Raw genomic sequence first — 20,785 nt, 5'->3', positions numbered from 1 at the left:
CACCTCTTCTTGATGCATAAACTCTACTTTTTCCGTATTTTGCACACTAGCAACAACAATTTAGCTAAATCCATTACAATCTCCATTATAATCTCTGCTACACTCTTGCACAGACAGTGTATTGTGGGCTGGGGCGGAGCTTAAAATATTTAGCCAATCACAATTATCTACACAGGACTGCTCAACTATCGTTAGGCAGATTTCCAATTTCAAGGAAGTTATATTATAATATGAAATCAAATAATTTTATATAATGATATATTTACATTATTAATTATAATAATTACATTAATTAACTTCTTATGGGGGTTACAATAATATGTAAGTTTACATAAGAAAATGTTGACTTGTTAGCTTCAACTACCATCACTTGACTAATCACATGATTTAATATATTTGCACATGTCGTCACACTGAGTCAGCAGCATCATCATCATCTTTTATGCCATGATGTGATGCAATAGTAACCTTGTGATGTAATGTAACTTTTGTCATACTGTGAGTGTACCATGGGTGTTACTCACCAAGTGCAACAGTAACGAAAAGAGGTCAGTCAGGCTGACCTTATAGCTACTAAAACCCCATTTTCAGACTGTAGAACGTCTACAGTGCCAGCATATATGACAAGCTAATTAAATCCTAGATCAGACTGCAGAGCGTCTACAGTGCCGACACATACAACAGACAGAAGTAAGGGGTGCCAAAACATTGGAGCAGCGTGAGGAGCAGCAGCGAGTTGACCACACTCTCCATTCGCAGGTAATGGTAGCATGCAGGCAACAAGATTTGCCACAGTTAGGGTAGAGCCACAGGTAACCTCTAGTTTACACTAAATAAAGGTTGTGACACATATCTATCCAAAACATAATATATGATTGTCATCTGAAAGGCAAAAAGTGTCAGGCTAAATCAACTCAGATCAGTTTAGATTATTTACAAAATCAATCATTAATATTTTAAATAATGCTCATGGTGTTATCCACTAGAGGATGCTCTTCACTTAAACTTAAATGGATTTTTAAGGCCAAAATTAGGTAAGACTTTGCTGCATTTGAGTACATGGCTCCAAATAAAGTGATTTATATCCATGATAATACTTTTAATTTCATTTATTTTTATAAATTAAATCAATTGTATTGTTTTTCATTTAACTTGTTATTATAAAAAGGTATTATACCGCTAGCTTACAACTTTTGTCCAGGAGTAACTCCTGTTAGTATGCACCAGATTTAGGAACTTTAGTACTGTTATAATAAGACAGGCTGTGTTCTTTGCAATCTTGTGCGCATGCGCCATCTGTTTTTCACGGCACTTTGAGAGCAGCGCTGTGATTGGTCAGTTAAGACTCCTGACGAATGGGGTGACCGGACGAGAGACGGGTGAAACGCCTAGTGAAGGGGGGCTGTGTCCTAAACCGCACCATACCGTAGTGAATAGTGAGGGGTGAGATAACTAAGTTGTAAATGTAGACTTTCCCAGACTGTGAAATTACACTTCAGATGACGTTTTTCTAGTTAGTTAAGATTGGGTTAGGTGTTCTCTGTACAGGGTCATCGTGATTATTTTTTTAATTAATGACTGTTTAACTGGCTTGCGTTTAGTTTAGGGAAGATCTTAGGATATAGAAGGTTTTCTTTATATAGTCGGAAATTGCGTCTAAGTGACCGCCTCAAATAAAAAAAAGAAAAAAAAGTCTTAAATTTTATATCCACTAAAAATCCTGCCGTGGATAAGTAGACTTTGCCCCATCAGGCTATTATGAGGCGGTAAATCTGCCCCGTTATCACGCGCATCTCGCTTCCACCTCTCTCTCTCTTGCTCTCTTTCTCTCTCTCTAATCACACACACACACACGCGCGGGCGCGCGCACAGACACACACCGATTAAAACAGCGGGAGCACGGTGCCAAGGACGTCCATCCACACGGAGGAGGTAGGTTAATCATATCGGATACACAGACCATCCTTTGTTCTTGCTCTATTCGGCGAAATATCAAAGCATTGACGTGATGCTGTATGTTTCGTTGTGCTTTTTATATGTGTGACGTTTGTGTTCAAAGCTAGTTAGTACAAGGTAAGTAAGTTCAGGTGGGAGGGGGCTCTCTTTTTCTGATGAGATCTCTAGGAAGATTTTGGTGTCACGTGACACGCAATGGTGTCAATGTAGAACGTGATTGTCTAACACGATGAAGAGAAAAGTTACACAGCTGCAGCAACACGTGAGTTGTTACACTTACAGAACACCGAGATCTCCTTATATGGTAAAATATAGTCTAATAAACAACAGGGAAACCCCTGCCACTTCATAAGGTAGGGTTATTATTTCTGTTACTATGAATACTAATAATCAGGATTGTTATGGATTTGGTGCTTTTCACAAAAACACTTTGCAGAAATGACACAGATCAATAATCTGTAATCTCTGAAGTATTGTTCTTTAACAAATTTCCCACTTGTGGGACTAATAAAGGTTTATCTTATCTTATTTTTTATTTATTTTTATTTATTTCATAAACTAATCTAATTTAATTTTGATTTTTTTTTTTAATTTTGAATTTTTTTTTTTGTTAAATATTTCAGGCTTTAAAGAAGCCTGAGTGACCTGTTGAGTTAGGAAAATAGGAATTTTCACAATATTTTAGATAATTTATAATATGTCTTTTTTTGAATTTCGAAAGTGTGTGTCGATATATAAGCTACATAACACATAATATTGAACACGCCTAATATTAAGGAGGTCTAAGGTTTTAGAACACAGTGCATCACTGTTATGGTGGCAAATTACATAACAGTGATGCACTGTGTGTTCTGACACCTTTCTATCACAACCAGTATAAACCTTTTCATCAATTTGATCTTCTATAGGATACAGCCTTCACTCCCCATGTGCACTCTTGACTAATGCAGAACAGGAAAATCCCACAAGAATGCTTGTACATGCTGGTGCCAATAGATATATGTCAGAACACGCAGGTCATTATTGTTTTGTAGGCAAAATATGTGACCTACTTAATATTAAGAAGGTTTTTATAATGTTATGCCTGATCTTTTGCTCTGTGTGTGTATACAGTATACTGTATATATTTCTATGTTCCATACATAACATTTTATTTATTGTCTATCTTGCACAGTTTTTAAAACTGTAGACTAAAAGTTACGAATAGTCGGTCATGCCTACTCACACACATTTATCTCACTGTTGTCTCAGATGTTACCTTACAGTATGTGTGATAGGGAACTTTAAACCTGCTAGCGCAGCATGTCAGAAAAGCTAAACACAACACCCAGTTGAACCTTTGGACAAACCTAAAGTATAATGTGTAATGTGTGTGTGGTGAGTACTGCTGTCATATGTAGTACTTGGCAAGACACATTTCACACTTTATCTCCATGAATGTGGCTATTTCTGTTAAGCTGCATTTTGCTTAATGCTACGTTATACATTATAACTTGTCAGTTTAATTGGGCATAGAACTACATTTATGTTCTCAGTCTCAGTTGCTGGTGTGCACATTGTCTTCAGGTATAAAACTATTCCGAACACATCAGGACAGCAGTAACTAAAGTCTTGTTGTCTATCTAAACGGCGTTGACCAAAAATTAAGCTTTCAGCTGTGGTTTATGTATCAGTGTGTGTCATATTCAGTTTAAACAATGTATGTACCTATTGTGACAACATGAAACAATTTGAAAACAATGGATTAGTTATCTTGCACCTGTTCTGTAAAACCTGTTGTTAGATTTCTATATGTGGCATCAGAGCAAAAATGATGTGTGACTTGGCAAAATTCAAATGAATCTCTAACTTTTTCCCCACAGAGTAAAAATGGAAATCTTTAACCACAGGCTGAACAACTATATTGACTCATGGATGGGTCCCAGGGGTAAGTTATCCCACATTCCTGCCTTAATTTAAATTTAAATTTAAAGCCTTCTGTGCAAGCAAAGTTCACAGTCGAGTTCACAATTGGCACGTTTAGTGTGTGCAACTTGCACCTTTTGAGTGCATGGTCTTCTGTGACTTTTTAACATGCACTTGTTGACCTTTCTTTCTGTTTTTTTTTTTATACAGTTCATGAAACTGATGTTTATTAGATATACATTTTGAGTGTCACCTGATTTACTATAGCGTACAGTTTCACTATAGTTGAAAACATTAGTGTTTCCACATTTAATGTGATTATAGAATAAGTATTATATCAACAGAATTTAAGTTAAAAAAAAAAACAAATAAAAAGGTTTTGGAGGGAAAAGAGAACAGAATTTAAGTGAAAAAACAAATAAAAATGTTTAAGAGGGAAAACAAATAATAACACTCTACAGTGACCAGCCCGAAACTAATTTTTAACTTTATTAACACACATTTTGTAATATAATATCCATTCTTTTTAGCTCATCTAGCTAGCTGTTAGCCTTAAAAAAATTTTGAAAAAAAATTCCAGATTGATCAAATTGTAAGGAGTATAATTTAACGTGCACAGCGTATTTTCACAGGCTGTTGATAGAATTTAGGTCTCGATTATGAATGGGCCATCCCAAAACCTTGATTTTCTTCTTTTGATTGACCTGAATTTGAGTTGGGTGTTGTTCTCATGTGAGATTTATTTTTTATCTTCTGCTGTCTAACAGTGGCTGCTGGTTTAGTTAGGGTCCTCTTTGGGTGACAGTCTTTATAGTGGTCATGAAACCAAGAATGTGACCAAGTAAGTTGTACTTGTAAAGCTAGCTTTTAAGTGGCGTTTACCAGAACTAACTCATTGATAACCGGCATATGATAATTACGTGTGAACATGAGTTTGAATACAATTGGATACAATTTGAATGCAGTTTGTTACAATTTGGGAACAAAGCCACTTCAAGTGAAATCTCATATGCTGCATGTGACTTCTGTCTGTTGAGAGGAAGTTGATTAGGACATAGGAAAAACAGTACAGGAACTGATTCTGTTAGTAACATTAGAGCTAATGCTAACTAAAAACATTGTCTCTGCATGAGATCACTTTAAAAAAGTAATATTTTATGTCCACATTCCCAGCATACTGTAAATGCAAAGGCTGTTGACTGACATTAATTTTCTTGCCCATGAACATGGTAGGTACATGTACTAATCGTTATGTTTTACATGACCTGATTAAAAAGCTTGTGTAATCTTATTTACAAAAAGCTGGTGTGGGTGCATGTCTTCTTTTCACACAAGCAGAAGTTACGCCAGATAGTCCACTGCCATTGAAATACAAGATCAGCTGATTAAACTTGTGCCCTTGGCTGGAATAATAACCTGCACATACTGTACAACTGTCCCTTTGAAATTGATTGGACCTCGTTGTGGGCGGAATCAGATTATCAGCCATTAACCCAAACTCTGATAATATCAAAAACAGAAAAGGGTTTAATGCATTATTAAATGTATCTATTTGACAGTGTGGATGCTGCTGTAAAATATTTACAAAATTTGACTTTCCATTATTTGACTGTTATGGTTAATGCCCTTATGAAGTACTGTTGGTTAAAAGTTACCAAGCTTTTGTAATTTCAACAGGCTTTGCCTTTTTAATAATCTGAAACTAAAAGCCATTTCAGTATGACTTTACATTAAGATTCCATTTACTGTCATTATTTAATGCATTTATAGGCTGATTGAAAGCATGTACTTACAGTGGGGCAAAAAGTATTTAGTCGGCCACCAATTGTGCAAGTTCTCCCACATAAAAAGATCGTCATAGGTACAGTATACCTCAACTATGAGAGACAGAATAGGAAAAGAAAATTCTGAAAATCACATTGTAGGATTTTTAACGAATTAATTGGTAAGGTACTCTGTAAAATAAGTATTTTGTCACCAACAAACAAGCAAGATTTATGGCTTTCCCAGACCTGTAACTACTTCTTTAAGAGGCTCCTCTGTTCTCCAACCTGTATTAATGGCATTTGTTATCAGTATAAAACACACCTGTCCACAACCCCAAACAGTCACACTCCAAACTCCACTATGACCAAAGAGCTGTCAAGGACACCAGAAACAAAATTGTAGACCTGCACAATGCTGGGAAGACTAAATCTACAATAGATAAGCAGCTTGGTGTGAAGAAATCAACTGTGGGAGCAATTATTAGAAAATGGAAGACATACAAAACCATTGATAATCTCCCTCGATCTGGGGTTCCATGCAAGATCTCACCCCGTGGGGTCAAAATGATCACAAGAACTGTGAGAAAAAATCCCAGAACCATACGGGGGGACCTAGTGAATGACCTGCAGAGAGCTGGGACCAAAGTAACAAAGGCTACCAAAGTAACGAAGGCTACACACTGCGCTGCCAGGGTCTCAAATCCTGCAGTGCCAGACTTGTCCCCCTGCTTAAGGCCAATACATGTCCAGGCCCGTCTGAAGTTTGCTAAAAAGCATTTAGATGATCCAGAAAAGGATTGGGAGAATGTCATGTGGTCAGATGAAACCAAAATAAAACTTTGGTTTGGAGGAGAAAGGATGCCGAGTTGCATCCAAAGAACACCATACCTACTGTGAAACATGAGGGTGGAAACATCATACTTTGGGGCTGTTTTTATGTAAAGGGACCTGGACGACTGACCCGTGTAAAGGAAAGGATGAATAGGGCCATGTATTGTGAGATTTTGAGTAAAAACCTCTTTCCATCAGCAAGGGCATTGAAGATGAATCATGGCTGGGTCTTTCAGCATCACAATGATCTTAAACACACCGCCCAGGCAATAAAGGAATGGCTTTGTAAGAAAAATTTCAAGGTCCTGGAGTGGCCTAGCCTGTCTTCAGATCCCAACCCCATAGAAAATCTTTGGAGGGCCAAAATACCAGCAACAGTGTGTAAAAACCTTGTGAAGACTTACAGAAAACGTTTGACCTCTGTCATTGCCAACAAAGTGTATACAACAAAGTGTTGAGATGAAATTTTGTTATTGACCAAATATTTTCCACCATAATTTGCAAATAAATTCTTAAAAACAATGTAATTTTTCTTGATTTTTTTAATCTTATTTTGTCTCTGATAGTTGAGATATACCTATGATGAAAATTACAGGCCTCTCACATCTTTTTAAGTGGGAGAACTTGCACAATTGGTGGCTGAAATAAATACTTTTTTGCCCTACTGTATGTCTTACATAGTTAACATGTAAGAAAAAAAAAAAACAAATAAAGCCAATCTTTTACACAAGTAAGTAACACACAGTAACTTACATTTACTCTAGTTAACCTGTTTGCAGTACTTTTTTGTACATTTTTGGTATTATTTCAAATATTTATGTTTAGAGTGCTTTGGTATTGATATTTCAGCATTGAACTTACAGCTTAAATTGTCAACATTTGTAAGTGTGCTGCAACTTCATTTCCATTACTACAGTGCCGTGAAAAAATATTTCCCCTTTTTGGATTTTATTCACTCACTCACTCACTCACTCTTTTATACAAGATATATATATATATATATATATGGCATCAGAGCAAAGAAAATATAAGCAGTTGATGCTGATGCAATGATCATTTTATGTATTAAAATTAAAAATCACCCCACACCAACTTTGTCCCTGATACCCAATTATATTTATACCCAATAATTTTTTCTTATTAGGATTAACTCACATTAAATACTTACCTGGGAAATCACAAAAGAATCCAAATGTATGTTTTTGGAAAATCTTCGAACAGTCAAATATGGCGGTGGTGTGGCGAGTTATGAATTCTGGTCTTTACCAGGAAATCCTGAGGGATAATGTCTGATCATCAGGCTTTGATCAGAAACTCAGGTTAAGACCAGCTTCCACTTACAGTACATGATTGTTGCTGTGGAACACTATGGTTTCAAAATCATGTATCTTACACACAGGCCTTTAAAAACCATAGCTTCTCTGCAACATTTTTGAGGATGTTAAAAAAAATTGTAGCACGTGCCGGGAAGCAGCAAACCACCATGAGTCACTCTACCACTCCCAAATCAATTGGTCTTTATTTTGCTTCCTCTGTATCTCTCAAAAATCCTGTTTCTTTAGGAGTGTGGTTTGTGTCACTTTTTTTCATGTGCTTTTTGAGTTGTGGTCTTTTTTTTTTTTTAAATATATTTTCATAATTTTGTGTTCAGAGATAAGTTTCTGATTTACTTTCCATGTCTATTGAAGTTGTTATATGTTAATATATCGTATTCCTATTATTCATGGGAAAAATACTATTTGGGCAGTTTTAAAACAAAATGCGATGAATGCTTTTTTTGGACAAAATAAAATTTGGCAAATTATTATTATTCTGATACACAAGGCACTCTGCAGCTGTAATGTATTACAGGTATACGTCACTTAATGTCCTATGATGTGTTCTATGCAATTTCGATGTTTCTCAAATACCAAAATGTATAATGTATAGTTTTACCTAATAAAACGATGTGGGATATTATATTCTAAGCACTATGGTGAAGCAAAGAAATAACGTTATAAAAATTTTAATATGCACAAGCTCTTGTTTATTTGTGTACAAGAGCCATGAGATGCATGTGCCATGTGTGCATTCACTTTGTCTGGGTCTGTCCACTGTTACCGTAGTGGACCTTAGGAGAAAGCTGTAGGCACCTGTTATCAACTACCAAAGTGAAACCGTCACTGCTTCCACTCCTCTTGCTTCATTTACATTTTTTTTTTTTTTTTGCAAAACTGCAAAAATGGAGATAGCTCATTTTGCTGTCAAAATGTGCATTTGTTATGCAAATGTGGTTGTTATTCACTAAATCAGCCCCCAGACATAAGTAACATGTTAAGCTAAACACTGCAGCAAAGAGATTCAACCTCAGTGTGTAAAAAAATTATATATTTTTATATTTGAGGCGGCACAGTGGTGTAGTGGTTAGCACTGTTGCCTTGCACCTTCACGGTCCAGGTTCGATTCCAGTCTCTGTGTGCATGGAGTTTGCATGTTCTCCCGTGCTTGAAGGGTTTCCTCCAGGTACTCCGCTTTCCTCCCACAGTCCAAAAACCTGCAAATTGGGCCAATTGGCGTTACTAAATTGCCCGCAGTGCGTAAATAAGTGTATGACTGAGTGTGTGTTTGTGTGTTTGCCCTGCGATGGATTGGCACTCTGTCTAGGGTGTACCCTGCCTCGTGCCCTAAGCCTCCTGGGCCTGCGACCCTAAATACAGGACAAAGCGGTGTAGACGAAGAGTGAGTGAGCGGTTATATATGATAGCCTATAATAAATACATTAATCTGTGTTATGTCTGTCACAATCTGTTGAAATATATATTAAACACCAGGTAAAAAAATTTTTTTCTGGATGTTTGTGTTGTGCTCTTGTTGTTCTTAGATCCTCGTGTGAGAGGCTGGCTACTGCTGGACAACTACCCACCCACTCTTGCCTTCACCATCATGTACCTCATGATTGTGTGGATGGGGCCAAAGTACATGAGAAACAGGCAACCCTTTTCCTGCCGTGGAATCTTGGTGCTGTATAATCTGGCTCTAACTTTTCTCTCCTTTTACATGTTTTATGAGGTAGGTTAAAGGATTTCTTTGAGTATTGTTAGGACAATGAATATATCATTACTATGGTATACATTATTTCTGAAATGTTCAACCTCATTGAAAAACATTGTAAAAGCACATGTGCCAAAAGACACAGATATTGCATGTCTACTACTGCACCAGCATTATGAACTTCTTCTTTTAAACTCCTCTTAAGTGGTGTTCAGTAGAGGGAGGAGAGTACTATGTAACATGTGTAAAACTCTCAGAAGTCTTTAACTAGATGTAAAGACCATAGCTTTTATTATATCAAGTCTCTTGAAGCCATTTAGTTACAGTAGCCCTCTTGCCCAGTGGATAGATGTTTAGATGTCTTGGGATCATAGGGTTCATTGCCCAGAGTAGTTTTTTTTAGTATTTCCTCTAACTGGTCAGGTGCAACCAAACCATGCCAGCAAAATTCTACTCAGTATAACAAAGCCGTTGTTTTATCCTTGTCACAGTCTTTATCTACATTGTTCATTGTTTTCTCAACACCATGTCACATGGCTCATAGTAGACGTGGGTATGTGGAGATTGGACAGAGCAACTTGGCCATGTTATGATGTTTATCACTTGGGCTAAAGTCCTCCTTAAGATCAAGCCAAGTGTTTAGCATAGCAAATCTAATCAAATTTTATGGAGATTTTAACTGTCATGAATTTCCTTATGAAGTGATCTGTGAAACAGGAATATAAGGCTAAATGAAGTAAATGCTTTCACAGTACACATACAGTATATAATAGTAGCTTATAATAACACACATTGTGATAAAATAATGCTCTCACTGAGGGGTCACCAGGAGCGAACCATCCCATTCAATTCAATTATATTTGTATAGCGCTTTTAGCAATTGTCATTGCCGCAAAGCAGCTTTACACAATCAAAATAATTATTTAAGTTTGTATGAAATGTGAATGTGTATGAATCAAAATAGTCAGTTTGTCCCTGGTGAGCAAGCCTAGGGCGACAGTGGCAAGGAAAACCCCCCTGAGATGGTAATAGGAAGAAACCTTGAGAGGAACCAGACTCAACAGGGAACCCATCCTCATCTGGGTGAAACAGAAAGCAGTAAATGATCTGCATTTCTACAGTGTGTAGGGTGGGAGGCAGTTCAGCTATAACTGTTGATGTTAATTGATGTTAATATCCAGGTAGTTATTGAAGACCCAGGTAGACTTGTAAGAAGTTCCAGTCCTGAACTATTGAACTGTCAAGTCCCCAGAGAAACGGTTGCCAACACCAGTCGAGGCCAGAACCATCTTCTAGGTAGAGAGAATCATCCCCAGACACCAGACGCATCCCAGAGAGACACACGGGGCATCCATGTGACGAGATCTTTAGCCAGAAGCGGGGCACCAGGATGGGTCAGACAGGTCCGGAGGGCAGAGGGAGTCTGGATCACTGACAGCTCAGGAACGACATGTGTAGCTCGACAGAGAGAGAGAAAGAGTGAAAGGGGGAGACAGGGGGAGAGAGGAAAGAGAAAGAGGGGGGGAAAGAGAAGAAGAGGAGAGATGGCAGTTAGGTTTGGTCACAGTCACACAATGTATAATGTGAATGTATATTAACTGTAGAGTGCAAGCAGAGACTCTGGCAGGACTAACTATGACAGCATAACTAAAAGGGAGAGCCAGAAGGAAACACAAACGTGAGGGCTCCCTGAGATGTAAAGCAAACAATCACCTCACCGTCAGCAAACCTGAGTGATCAATGAGAATGAGGAAGACAGCATCCAAACATACCAGTTCACCATAATACTCTACGTCCATGAGTTCCCAGATCTGCTCCTTTACCTAAGGCAAATCTATTTATAAAAATGCTTGGCTAAATGAATAGGTTTTTAGCCTGGACTTAAATACTGAGACTGTGTTTGAGTCCCGAACACTATTTGGAAGACTATTCCAGTGGCTAGGGTTTGGGTTTTGCGTGGGAATTGAACCTGGGGCATGGCAGGCGAGAAATCAACCACTGACCCAGCAATGCCCAATAATTAAATAATAATACCACCTAATTATTACATGAACAAAAGTTATCTGTGTAGTCCGTATAAGATCTTTTTATTAGATTATGCTTTCTACATTTTAGTAATGATTATAGTAATTAAAAAAACAATTACCTAAAGTAAAAATCCATCATAAAGTTTCTAAATACATTATTAAAATATTTGTTGTTGGCTTTAACGTTACTTAAAAAAAAAAAGTAAAAATAAATCCGACAGATAAGTGTTTCCGTTTGTGCACGCAGGCGCTGTGTGTGTGTGTGTGTATGTGTGTATGTGTGTATGTGTGTATGTGTGTGTGTGTGTGTGTGTGTGTGTGTGAATCTAAAGTAAGCTCCCCTCTCCCCCTTCTCGTCTTACCCTTAACACAGTTACCCTTCCTCTACTCTTTTCACACACACGTCGCGCACACAACGGAAACACTGAAAAAATAAACAACAGTAGGCTGAGCCTTAAGCAGAGAGAGATAATGGATTTTTAACCTCTCTAATGAGACTTGCTTTGGCTTTATACACGTGCTGTACACACACGCAAACAGACACCAAATAAAATATGGATGTTGATTATACCTGTGAGAAACGCGCACTAAGACCCAGCAGGGGAGACGATTACCCACAGTTCTGCAGCACATGAAAGAGAGAGAAACTGTTGGCTCAGTTGTAATCATGTGATGCTTAGCATCAAAACAAGAAGCGCATGCGTGATACATGACACTCAGTACTTGTAAACCAAGACTTGTTCGTTTTCCAAGTCAAAATTTATTAAAAATCTTTGCTCATCTTGCGGAACACTCACAAACGGTGTTACTCGCAATCCGAGGTTTTACTGTATTCATTCTTATAAATCATTTGTAAGTATAAGAATGGCAGGAGCCTACTGTGTGGTATATAATACAGTATGTCAAGGAAAACAATGTTATCCCATTGCACACACCAGAATGCTACTGATAATAATTTTCCTCATTCACTGCCAATATGCATTAAGTGTTTCTTTGTTTCTTTCTCTGTTTCTCTGCAGCTTGTGGCTGGTGTGAGGCAAGGCGGCTATAATTTCTTCTGCCAAGACACTCACAGTGGAGGAGAAGCTGATAACAGGGTAAAAAGAGTTCACCGCACGTTCAAACCTGACTTGGATATTGCATATTTGGTCACATCCTGCTGTTTCGATAGTCATTATTAATCACTTTTTCCTCAGCCATTAAACAACATGGGACAGTCTTGTACAGTGATGCTTTCTGTGGTGCTCGTGTGGTTAAAAGCTGAATGACATCACTGTATTTTTTTTTTTAGTCTAGCCAGACAACCAAAGTGCAATGAACTTTAATCTGAATCAGCAGACAGGCCAACCTGGTTTGACTGAGACACACACACACACACACACACACACACACACACACACACAAACACACACACACACACACACACACACACACACACACACACACACACAAACAGGTGTAACTTTCTTTGGCAACAGAAACAGTGTAATTAATGTCTCTTTTGCCAACATAAAAAATGTGTGTCTTTCCAAACACAGTGATCCTTGTATCATAGATTTATATAACCTATGATTGGAACTATAGAACACACAATACAACAAGTTACAACTTTATAGTTTTATTGAGAAAGTATTTAAAATGCATATAATAATATCTGGTGGTACTTAGAGTTACATTGGTTGCTGGATTTGAATTCTCAACATTTATTTTGTTACAAAAAAATGAAAAGATAAGACCGTTTTCAAATATTAACTGGGAACATATGTCCTTTTAAAGGCAAGCAACTATTTTTTATAAAAATAATTAAATTATTATCTTCGTAGATTATTCACGTGCTGTGGTGGTACTACTTCTCCAAGCTCATCGAGTTTATGGATACTTTCTTCTTCATCATGCGCAAAAACAACCACCAGATAACCTTCCTGCACGTTTACCACCATTCCACAATGCTGAACATCTGGTGGTTTGTGATGAACTGGGTGCCATGTGGACACTGTGAGTGTCACTTAAAAAATAAAACTTAACATTTTCTGTTTTAGGTGCTGTTTTTATGTTTGGTCACCATTTACATCAAAAGCAAAGATTAATATTGCAATAATTCCATATGGTCCTGAAATAAGCACAGCATTGATTTTTTTTTTTTTTTTGTGAGATTCATACCTTTTTTATGCACGTGTGTTCAGTTGGAGATGGAGTAGGTTATCTGTCCACCATAATGTAATACTGGTCTCACTGTCTTTTAAGCTCTAGGTCACCATATCTAATCAGTTAGGTGCTTTATACTAAGTAACTTTCAACAGAACCTGCCAAGTCAGCACAAACGATGTAAGCTTTCTGATGTTATTGGTACTTTCTTGGCAAGATGTTTTTAAGCCTGCCAATTCTACCTTAATTTTCTTTCCTGCGATTTTAAGATCAAAGCAGTAGGATGTCTACAGTATATAGTGTTTAGAATATTAGACTTATTAACCAAATACTCATACTGTACACATACTGTATACAGTCAAAACATTTGGACACAAATTTGGATCTATAATAGTTCTTGTAAAAACAGTAGTGCCAAATGCAAAACTCATCAGGCGCCATAATGAACATGGCTTTCATGACGACCAAGAAAGCTTAAGAAATCACCAACTAACAGCACCTCAGATTAGAGCCCTTAAAAAGGCTTTACAGAGCATAAGTAGCAGATGCAGCTCAGTGTCAACTGTCCAAAGGGAATTATTGCATATTTTGGATGCCTTCAGCATTGTTTTACAATGTAGAAAGTATTGAAACTCAGGAAAGACCATAGTTTGATTTCCCACCTTCGTTTTTGCATGTTCTCCACGTGCTTTGGTGGGTTTACTCTGGGTACGCCGGTTTTCTCCCACAGTTCAAAGACCTGCAGATTGCGCTAGTTGGTGTTTCCAATTCGCCCATCGTGTGTGTTTATGTGCACTGCGATGGATTGGCATGATATAAACTATAAATGAGAGAGTGAGTAAGAGTGCCACTAAAATGTTTGATTTATGGTGGCTTTTGAAGTAAAAGCACTCGCTCTTTTATCTTTGTGGTATACAAGAGTCACCAAAGCAAACTGAATTTTTCTAGGTATGCAGTATCACCCATAACATATTCTTTCTCTTTTTTCCCTCAGCCTATTTCGGAGCCACCTTTAACAGCTTCATTCATGTGCTCATGTACTCTTATTACGGGCTCTCAGCTATTCCTGCCATACGTCCGTACCTCTGGTGGAAGAAGTATATAACACAAGGCCAACTGGTAACCTGGCTTTCTTTACAGTGTTTACCCATAGCTGGTTCATTATGTAGAATAAAAGATAAAGAATTACAGTTGTACCTTGGATTGCAAGATCAATTTGTTCCAGAAGTGTGCTTGGATATCAAAGTGAATTTTATAAGACAGGAAACTCGGATGATTCGTTTCACAACCCAAAAATATTCATATAAAAATTAATAATACAAAATGTAAAGTAAAAATAAAGCAAATTAACCTGCACTTTAGCTTTAAAAAGAACTATGCGAGTGACGCACACACTGAGACTGAGCATGGGAAACGATTACCCAAAATCCCGCAGAGCACGAGAGAGAGGAACCATTGGCTCAGTTGTCATCATGTGACAATTGGCAGACAAAGCACATACATGCTACTTATATGCCAAGACCTTTCTTGTTTATCAAGTTAAAATTTATAAAAACATTTTGCTTGTCTTGAAAAGGGCTTGTGAACCAAGTTACTCGCAATCCAAGGTAGTAAAATTACAAAAAGTTAATTTAAGTCACTGTCACCTGATCTCTATTTGCATGTTGAGGTGGAATGATTGTCTTTTTCATGGGAAAGTTGATATTTTTAGTTACTGAATAAAAAATATTATGTATTAGGTATTTTAATACATTTTACAACTATGTTGCCAGTAAATGATGAAAACCTGCTGTAAAGTAATATACTGGATTAACTGTGACTACAGTAATATTTCCATTTACTGAACTAGCTAACAGTTTTGTACAAAAAAAAAAAGTAATTTTGTTGGTTATATTCATTCATCCACAGTGGGGCAAAAAAGTATTTAGTCAGCCACTAATTGTGCAAGTTCTCCCACTTGTAATTTTCATCATAGGTAATTATGGTGTAAATAAATAATTTTCACCTTAACTATGAGACAAAAATAAGAAACAAAATCCAGAAAGTTAATTAATTAGCAAATTCCTCTGTAAAATAAGTATTTGGTCAACCTACAAACAAGCAAGATTTCTGGCTCTCACAGACCTGTAACTTCTACTTAAAGAGGTTTCTCTGTCCTCCACTCATTACCTGTATTAATGGCATCTGTTATCAGTATAAAAGTTACCTGTCCACAACCTCAAACAGTCACACTCCAAACTCCACTATGGCCAAGACCAAAGAGCTGTCAAAGGACACCAGAAACAAAACTGTAGACCTGCATTAGGCTGAGAATTTGCAATAGGTAAGCCCGAGGGGTTAAAAAGATCACAAGAACTGTGAGAATAAAATCCCAGAAGCACACGGGGGGACCTAGTGAATGACCTGCAGAGAGCTGGGACCAAAGTAACAAAAGCTACCATTAGTAACACACTGCGCCACCAGGGACTCGAATCCTGCAGTGCCAGACGTGTCCTCCTGCTTAAGCCAATACATGTCCAGGCCCGTCTGAAGTTTGCTAGAGAGCATTTGGATGATCCAAAAGAGGATTGGGAAAATGTCAAATGGTCAGATGAAACCAAAATAGAACTTTTTGGTAAAAACTCAACTTGTCGTGAGTAAAAACCTCCTTCCAGCAAGGGCATTGAAGATTAAACATGACTGGGTCTTTAAGCATGATAATTATCTCAAACAAAATGCCCGGGCAACGAAGCAGTGGCTTCGTAAGAAGCATTTTAAGGTCCTGGAGTGGACTAGCCAGTCTCCAGATCTCAACCCCATAGAAATTCTTTGGAGGGAGTTGAAAGTCTGTTTTGCCCAGCGACAGCCCCAAGACATCACTGCTCTAGAGGAGATCTGCATGGAGGAATGGGCCAAAATACCAACAACAGTGTGTGAAAACCTTGTGAAGACTTACAGAAAACAGCTGACCTCTGTCATTGCCAACAAAGTGTATACAACAAAGTATTGAGATGAAATTCTGTTATTGAACTGTTATATACCAAATTATTTTATCGAGGAATTTACAAATAACTTCTTTAAAAATCCTACAATGTGATTTTTCTGGATTATTCTTTCTTATTGTATCTCTTAAAGTTAAGGTACTGTATACCTATGATGAAAATTACAGGCCTCTCTCTTTTTAAGTGGGAGAACTTGCACAATTGGTGGCTAACTAAATACTTTTTTGCCCCACTGTATGTCTGAATATTGAATTTTGGAACACATAATCACAGCACAGTTTTCTACACTACATTTCATACATCAATACTTGTTCTTGCTTCAACAGATCCAGTTCGTTCTGACCATGATCCAGACATCCTGTGCTGTGGTGTGGCCTTGCGGTTTCCCTAAGGGTTGGCTGTATTTCCAGATCAGTTATATGATCACCCTTATTATTTTCTTCTCAAACTTCTACAAACAGGTAAATATGTACATTGTTGCTGTGATTCCCCCCCCCCCCTCCCCTTCATGTATTGATGCATCAAATGGCATCGATCTAATCAGCTGAGTGAGGGGCTGAGAATCCAAACACATCAAGGAATAAACCTACTGTGACAAAGTTAAGGACAAGGATTTAGATTTCCTTGTTTGTTTTTACTGTGTTTTTTTTTCTAAATTACTAAGGGAGGCTTATTAAGGTTTGATTCATAGGCTGAGGGCTGACTGCAAAAAATATATAACTTTTATAACCGTTGTAAAACAGTGAACTAAAAAAAAGGAACAAAAGACAACAGGGTGTGTTGTTACAACAGAAAATTGGAAAGAATTTTTAATTTGTTTATGAACACTATACCCTTTGTCCTTTAGACTATCAGGTGTGGCATCTACTTGACATTGACACTGGCCTTTTCTGGATAAGATTGAGCACGCCTTTTATGTTAAAGAATATCTGCAAAACAACTTTCTGTGGTTTTGTTATCACAGTAGCTAGATGTCCAAAGATTTGACTTCTTACCATCACACCTGTGTGAAATTGGCATTCCCATATGATCAGAAAATGAACACACCCTATTTTATCTTGATTACTATAAATGAACGATTATTTTAATGGATTTTTTTATTTATTTTTTTGCCCTCATAGTTTCCTGACAAAGTTTGTACTGTACATACCGTACGGTCATCTATTAAAGCATAGATATTTTTCCAATGAAAGTTTTCTTCCATGTTTCTTTAATGTCGTCGACTGAAAAGCGCAGGGTCATGTGACTACATATGCGGTAGTATGCTTTTAAGGGGACATAGAGTACATAAACATATACACAGTGAAGAAAGTTAACATAATAAAAATAAAAAAAAACAGTAAAAGAAGGAAATAATTGCTGTATCAATTAAAAATTATCTTTTTTTTTTTTTTTTATGCAGACCCCCACCAACTTGCCCTCCATATCGGCCAAATCGCTTTAAATTGGTCTTGTTTACATCATTTGGGCATGCTTATACATACAAAACAATCATTTGTGTTTATTTATTTTTCAAGATATTGTTAATTTGTATATACAAGAACCCCAATACCAGTTGCAGCTATGCTACAGGCTAGGAGACAGACTGACATCGTGTTGCTCTGGTCACGTAGCCCGAGGCAGAAAGGTTGTAATAACCTGACGTGTAAAATAAACAGAGAAAGGAGTGTTGTAGAATTACATCGACACCATGTTATTGCACAGAAATGTTTAATACTCATCACTAAATTGTAAAATGATTGATTATGATTCTAGCAATCAATTAAAGTTGTGTCAATAACAGACACATTTAGCAAATTTCCTTCTTTTAAAAGGTGCCAGTGTTTATGGTGTTCCCCAAATGGATTTTGCTCTGTTTGATCTTGCCATGACGTACGTGCCAGATAAGGGTTTAAATGCAGAACAGATAGGAATATGAGACAGAAATTCTATTAGCGATTGCTATTCTATTAGCATTTAATGTAGTTGTGATTGCTACTGGGCACTGTGTTAAAAATAAAATCTCAAAAACAGAATGAGCACAAATGCTTACTTTGCATACACAAAAACATTGAACAATTTGAAGTGATTTTGACAATATGGGTGTTGAATGGGCGGTTGCGAAAAATGATCAATTTGAAATAATGCATCAACAAATGAACAGAGGAATTTTTATGTATTTGTTTTAATTATTTATTTGGAGAATTTAGAGGTCAACCTCCACTCTGTTGGAGCCCCCCCCAACACACACACACAAGAGCATAAGTGAGGCTTGACGCTAAGCATGTTGTATTTAGTGTTCCAAATGATCCCAGAAGTGTTCAGGGGTGTTATGGGCAAGGCTGTTGTAAAATACTTTCAAAATCACTTTCGCTTTCAAATTTGTGGCAACAAATTAGAAAAGGATTACATGTGCACATAATGCTCAGGTGTTCATACTGTATACTTTTGAGAATATCAGTGTACATTATACAAACCTTGACAGCTTCCTCAACAGTCTCTCTTTTTATTTTGTGAAGTTAGAAACGTTTTTTTTTTTTAAATGCAGCTGGAAAAGACCTTGGAATATTTTACCATCTCAGAAATCTTATTTTCCCCTGACTGTTCCAAAGCCCTGATGCTAGAAATTCCATGATGCATTCCAAAAACACTTAAAAAACAAAAAGTCTCAACATAACAGTATATTAGCAAAATAGAACCACTTGAGGCATCTTGAAAGAGCTTTTGGAATCAATGTACTATGTATGTATCAGTGTATAAAGTACGAACATTGTGCCAAGATCATGTTGTTCTTTGTTCTCTATCCATCAGACTTACAAGAAGCGCGGGGATGCTCTGAAAAGCGATCACCGACACAACGCCGTAAAGTCTGTGAATGGCCACTCGAATGGCACGACTCATAAAGAAACAGTAAAACAAAGGAAGCCGAGGGGCGACTGAGGACCTGTACATTCACCCAGTTCCTCTTTAGCTGTGTAACACTTCTGCGAATGTGTTGATCGACTTCCCGAGTCTAAACACTGCAGAGACAGAAGCAAAATAAAAGTCAAAGGATTTTATTGTTGAAGAGAGTAGTACCATTTTGCACACTTTTGTGTCCTGTTATTGTTTATATTGAATTTAATTTAGTAAGAGTAGAAGTACAATGGAGTTTAAGAAAGAAAATAAATAATAACAGGGTCTGAGGTATGTAGAATATTTTAGAGTATATTAATATCTTGTATGTGTGACGGATTGGGAAAACCCATCAGATAGTGTGATATGCAGGTAGCTGAAGTCTTTAAGATAACATGCATATACTGTACACGTTGTGAAGGCTTTTCCATGGCTGTCACACACATTTTAATGACTTTTAATTGAAGGTACTGTTTTTAACAAAAAATTTCGATGTACTTGTATATAAAAAGGAAAATCTTTAGAAGATAATATAAGGATAAAGATCGAAAAATGGAATCTAGAAAATGAAGCAATAATGGCGGCAATCTCAGAAATGAGATCCAAAGGTTTTCTCTTTTTTAAGTTCCATCACTGACTAATTCCATTTCTTACCAATTTCTTGATTTGATTTTGGAGAAAATTTTACAACCCAAGTTATTTTGAATTTCATTAGTAAACTGAGTTAGGAACATGGATTTAATAAGTATCATTTATGTAATACATATTTAATTTTGTATAGATATTATTTGTATTCTACTAAAGTCATCTGAGGACATTAGAATAGAATGTACAAGACTGAAGGAAACTTTAACTTTGTGCAAAGCAGTTAACATGGTCAATTTCACAAATTTGCTTACATTAAAGTAGGAATAGTAGAGCAACTTGAATATTACTTTAATTTTAATACTTTCTGTTCATTTCAGCGGGTCTCAGATTTTCGGACCCTTATTGGTTATACATAAATTTATATGGATATTGTGATTTTCAAGCACATAAAATAAGCTGTATGAATATTACTGCCATCTAACTTAATATTAAGTGCAAAATCAGTTCTAAATCTAACAATCAATTTTATTTTTTGTTCTGGCAGCAGCTTGCAAAATTTGTGACCTGTTTTCTACATAAAATTATATGTAGAATATTGTTTTGAACGAAACAATGAATTACAAAAAAAGTGACTTTAGCTAGGTTTTTACAGGTTGGGTCACATATCATTTCACAAAAACTG

At 36.8% G+C, this 20,785-nt stretch overlaps 1 protein-coding gene across 2 annotated transcripts; it reads left to right on the top strand.

The window, feature by feature from the left end:
* Positions 1-1,657: 1,657 nt before the first annotated feature.
* Positions 1,658-19,687, top strand: elovl5 (ELOVL fatty acid elongase 5). Of its 2 annotated transcripts, none has more exons than XM_053501730.1 (8): positions 1,658-1,932; positions 3,819-3,883; positions 9,319-9,506; positions 12,535-12,612; positions 13,339-13,510; positions 14,655-14,779; positions 16,968-17,102; positions 19,432-19,687. In XM_053501730.1, exons 2-8 carry the CDS (start codon positions 3,826-3,828, stop codon positions 19,558-19,560), a joined length of 885 nt encoding a protein of 294 aa, XP_053357705.1. In that variant the 5' UTR covers positions 1,658-1,932; positions 3,819-3,825; the 3' UTR covers positions 19,561-19,687. The 2 variants fall into 2 exon arrangements, with proteins under 2 accessions (XP_053357705.1, XP_053357706.1); XM_053501731.1 differs by lacking the exon at positions 1,658-1,932 and adding an exon at positions 2,176-2,309.
* Positions 19,688-20,785: the final 1,098 nt, after the last annotated feature.

This window comes from Clarias gariepinus, chromosome 8 (genome assembly GCF_024256425.1).
Source record: "Clarias gariepinus isolate MV-2021 ecotype Netherlands chromosome 8, CGAR_prim_01v2, whole genome shotgun sequence".
Lineage (NCBI taxonomy): Eukaryota > Metazoa > Chordata > Actinopteri > Siluriformes > Clariidae > Clarias > Clarias gariepinus.
Note: the sequence above shows the minus strand (reverse complement) of the source record. Positions and strands in the feature narration are given on the sequence as shown.

Coding starts and splice junctions, on each gene's coding strand:
- elovl5 (XM_053501730.1), top strand. CDS start 3,826: ATGGAAATCTTTAACCACAGGCTGAACAACTATATTGACTCATGGATG. Junction 13,511..14,654: donor CTGGGTGCCATGTGGACACT/GTGAGTGTCACT, acceptor TTTTTCCCTCAG/CCTATTTCGGAGCCACCTTT. Junction 17,103..19,431: donor TCTCAAACTTCTACAAACAG/GTAAATATGTAC, acceptor TCTATCCATCAG/ACTTACAAGAAGCGCGGGGA.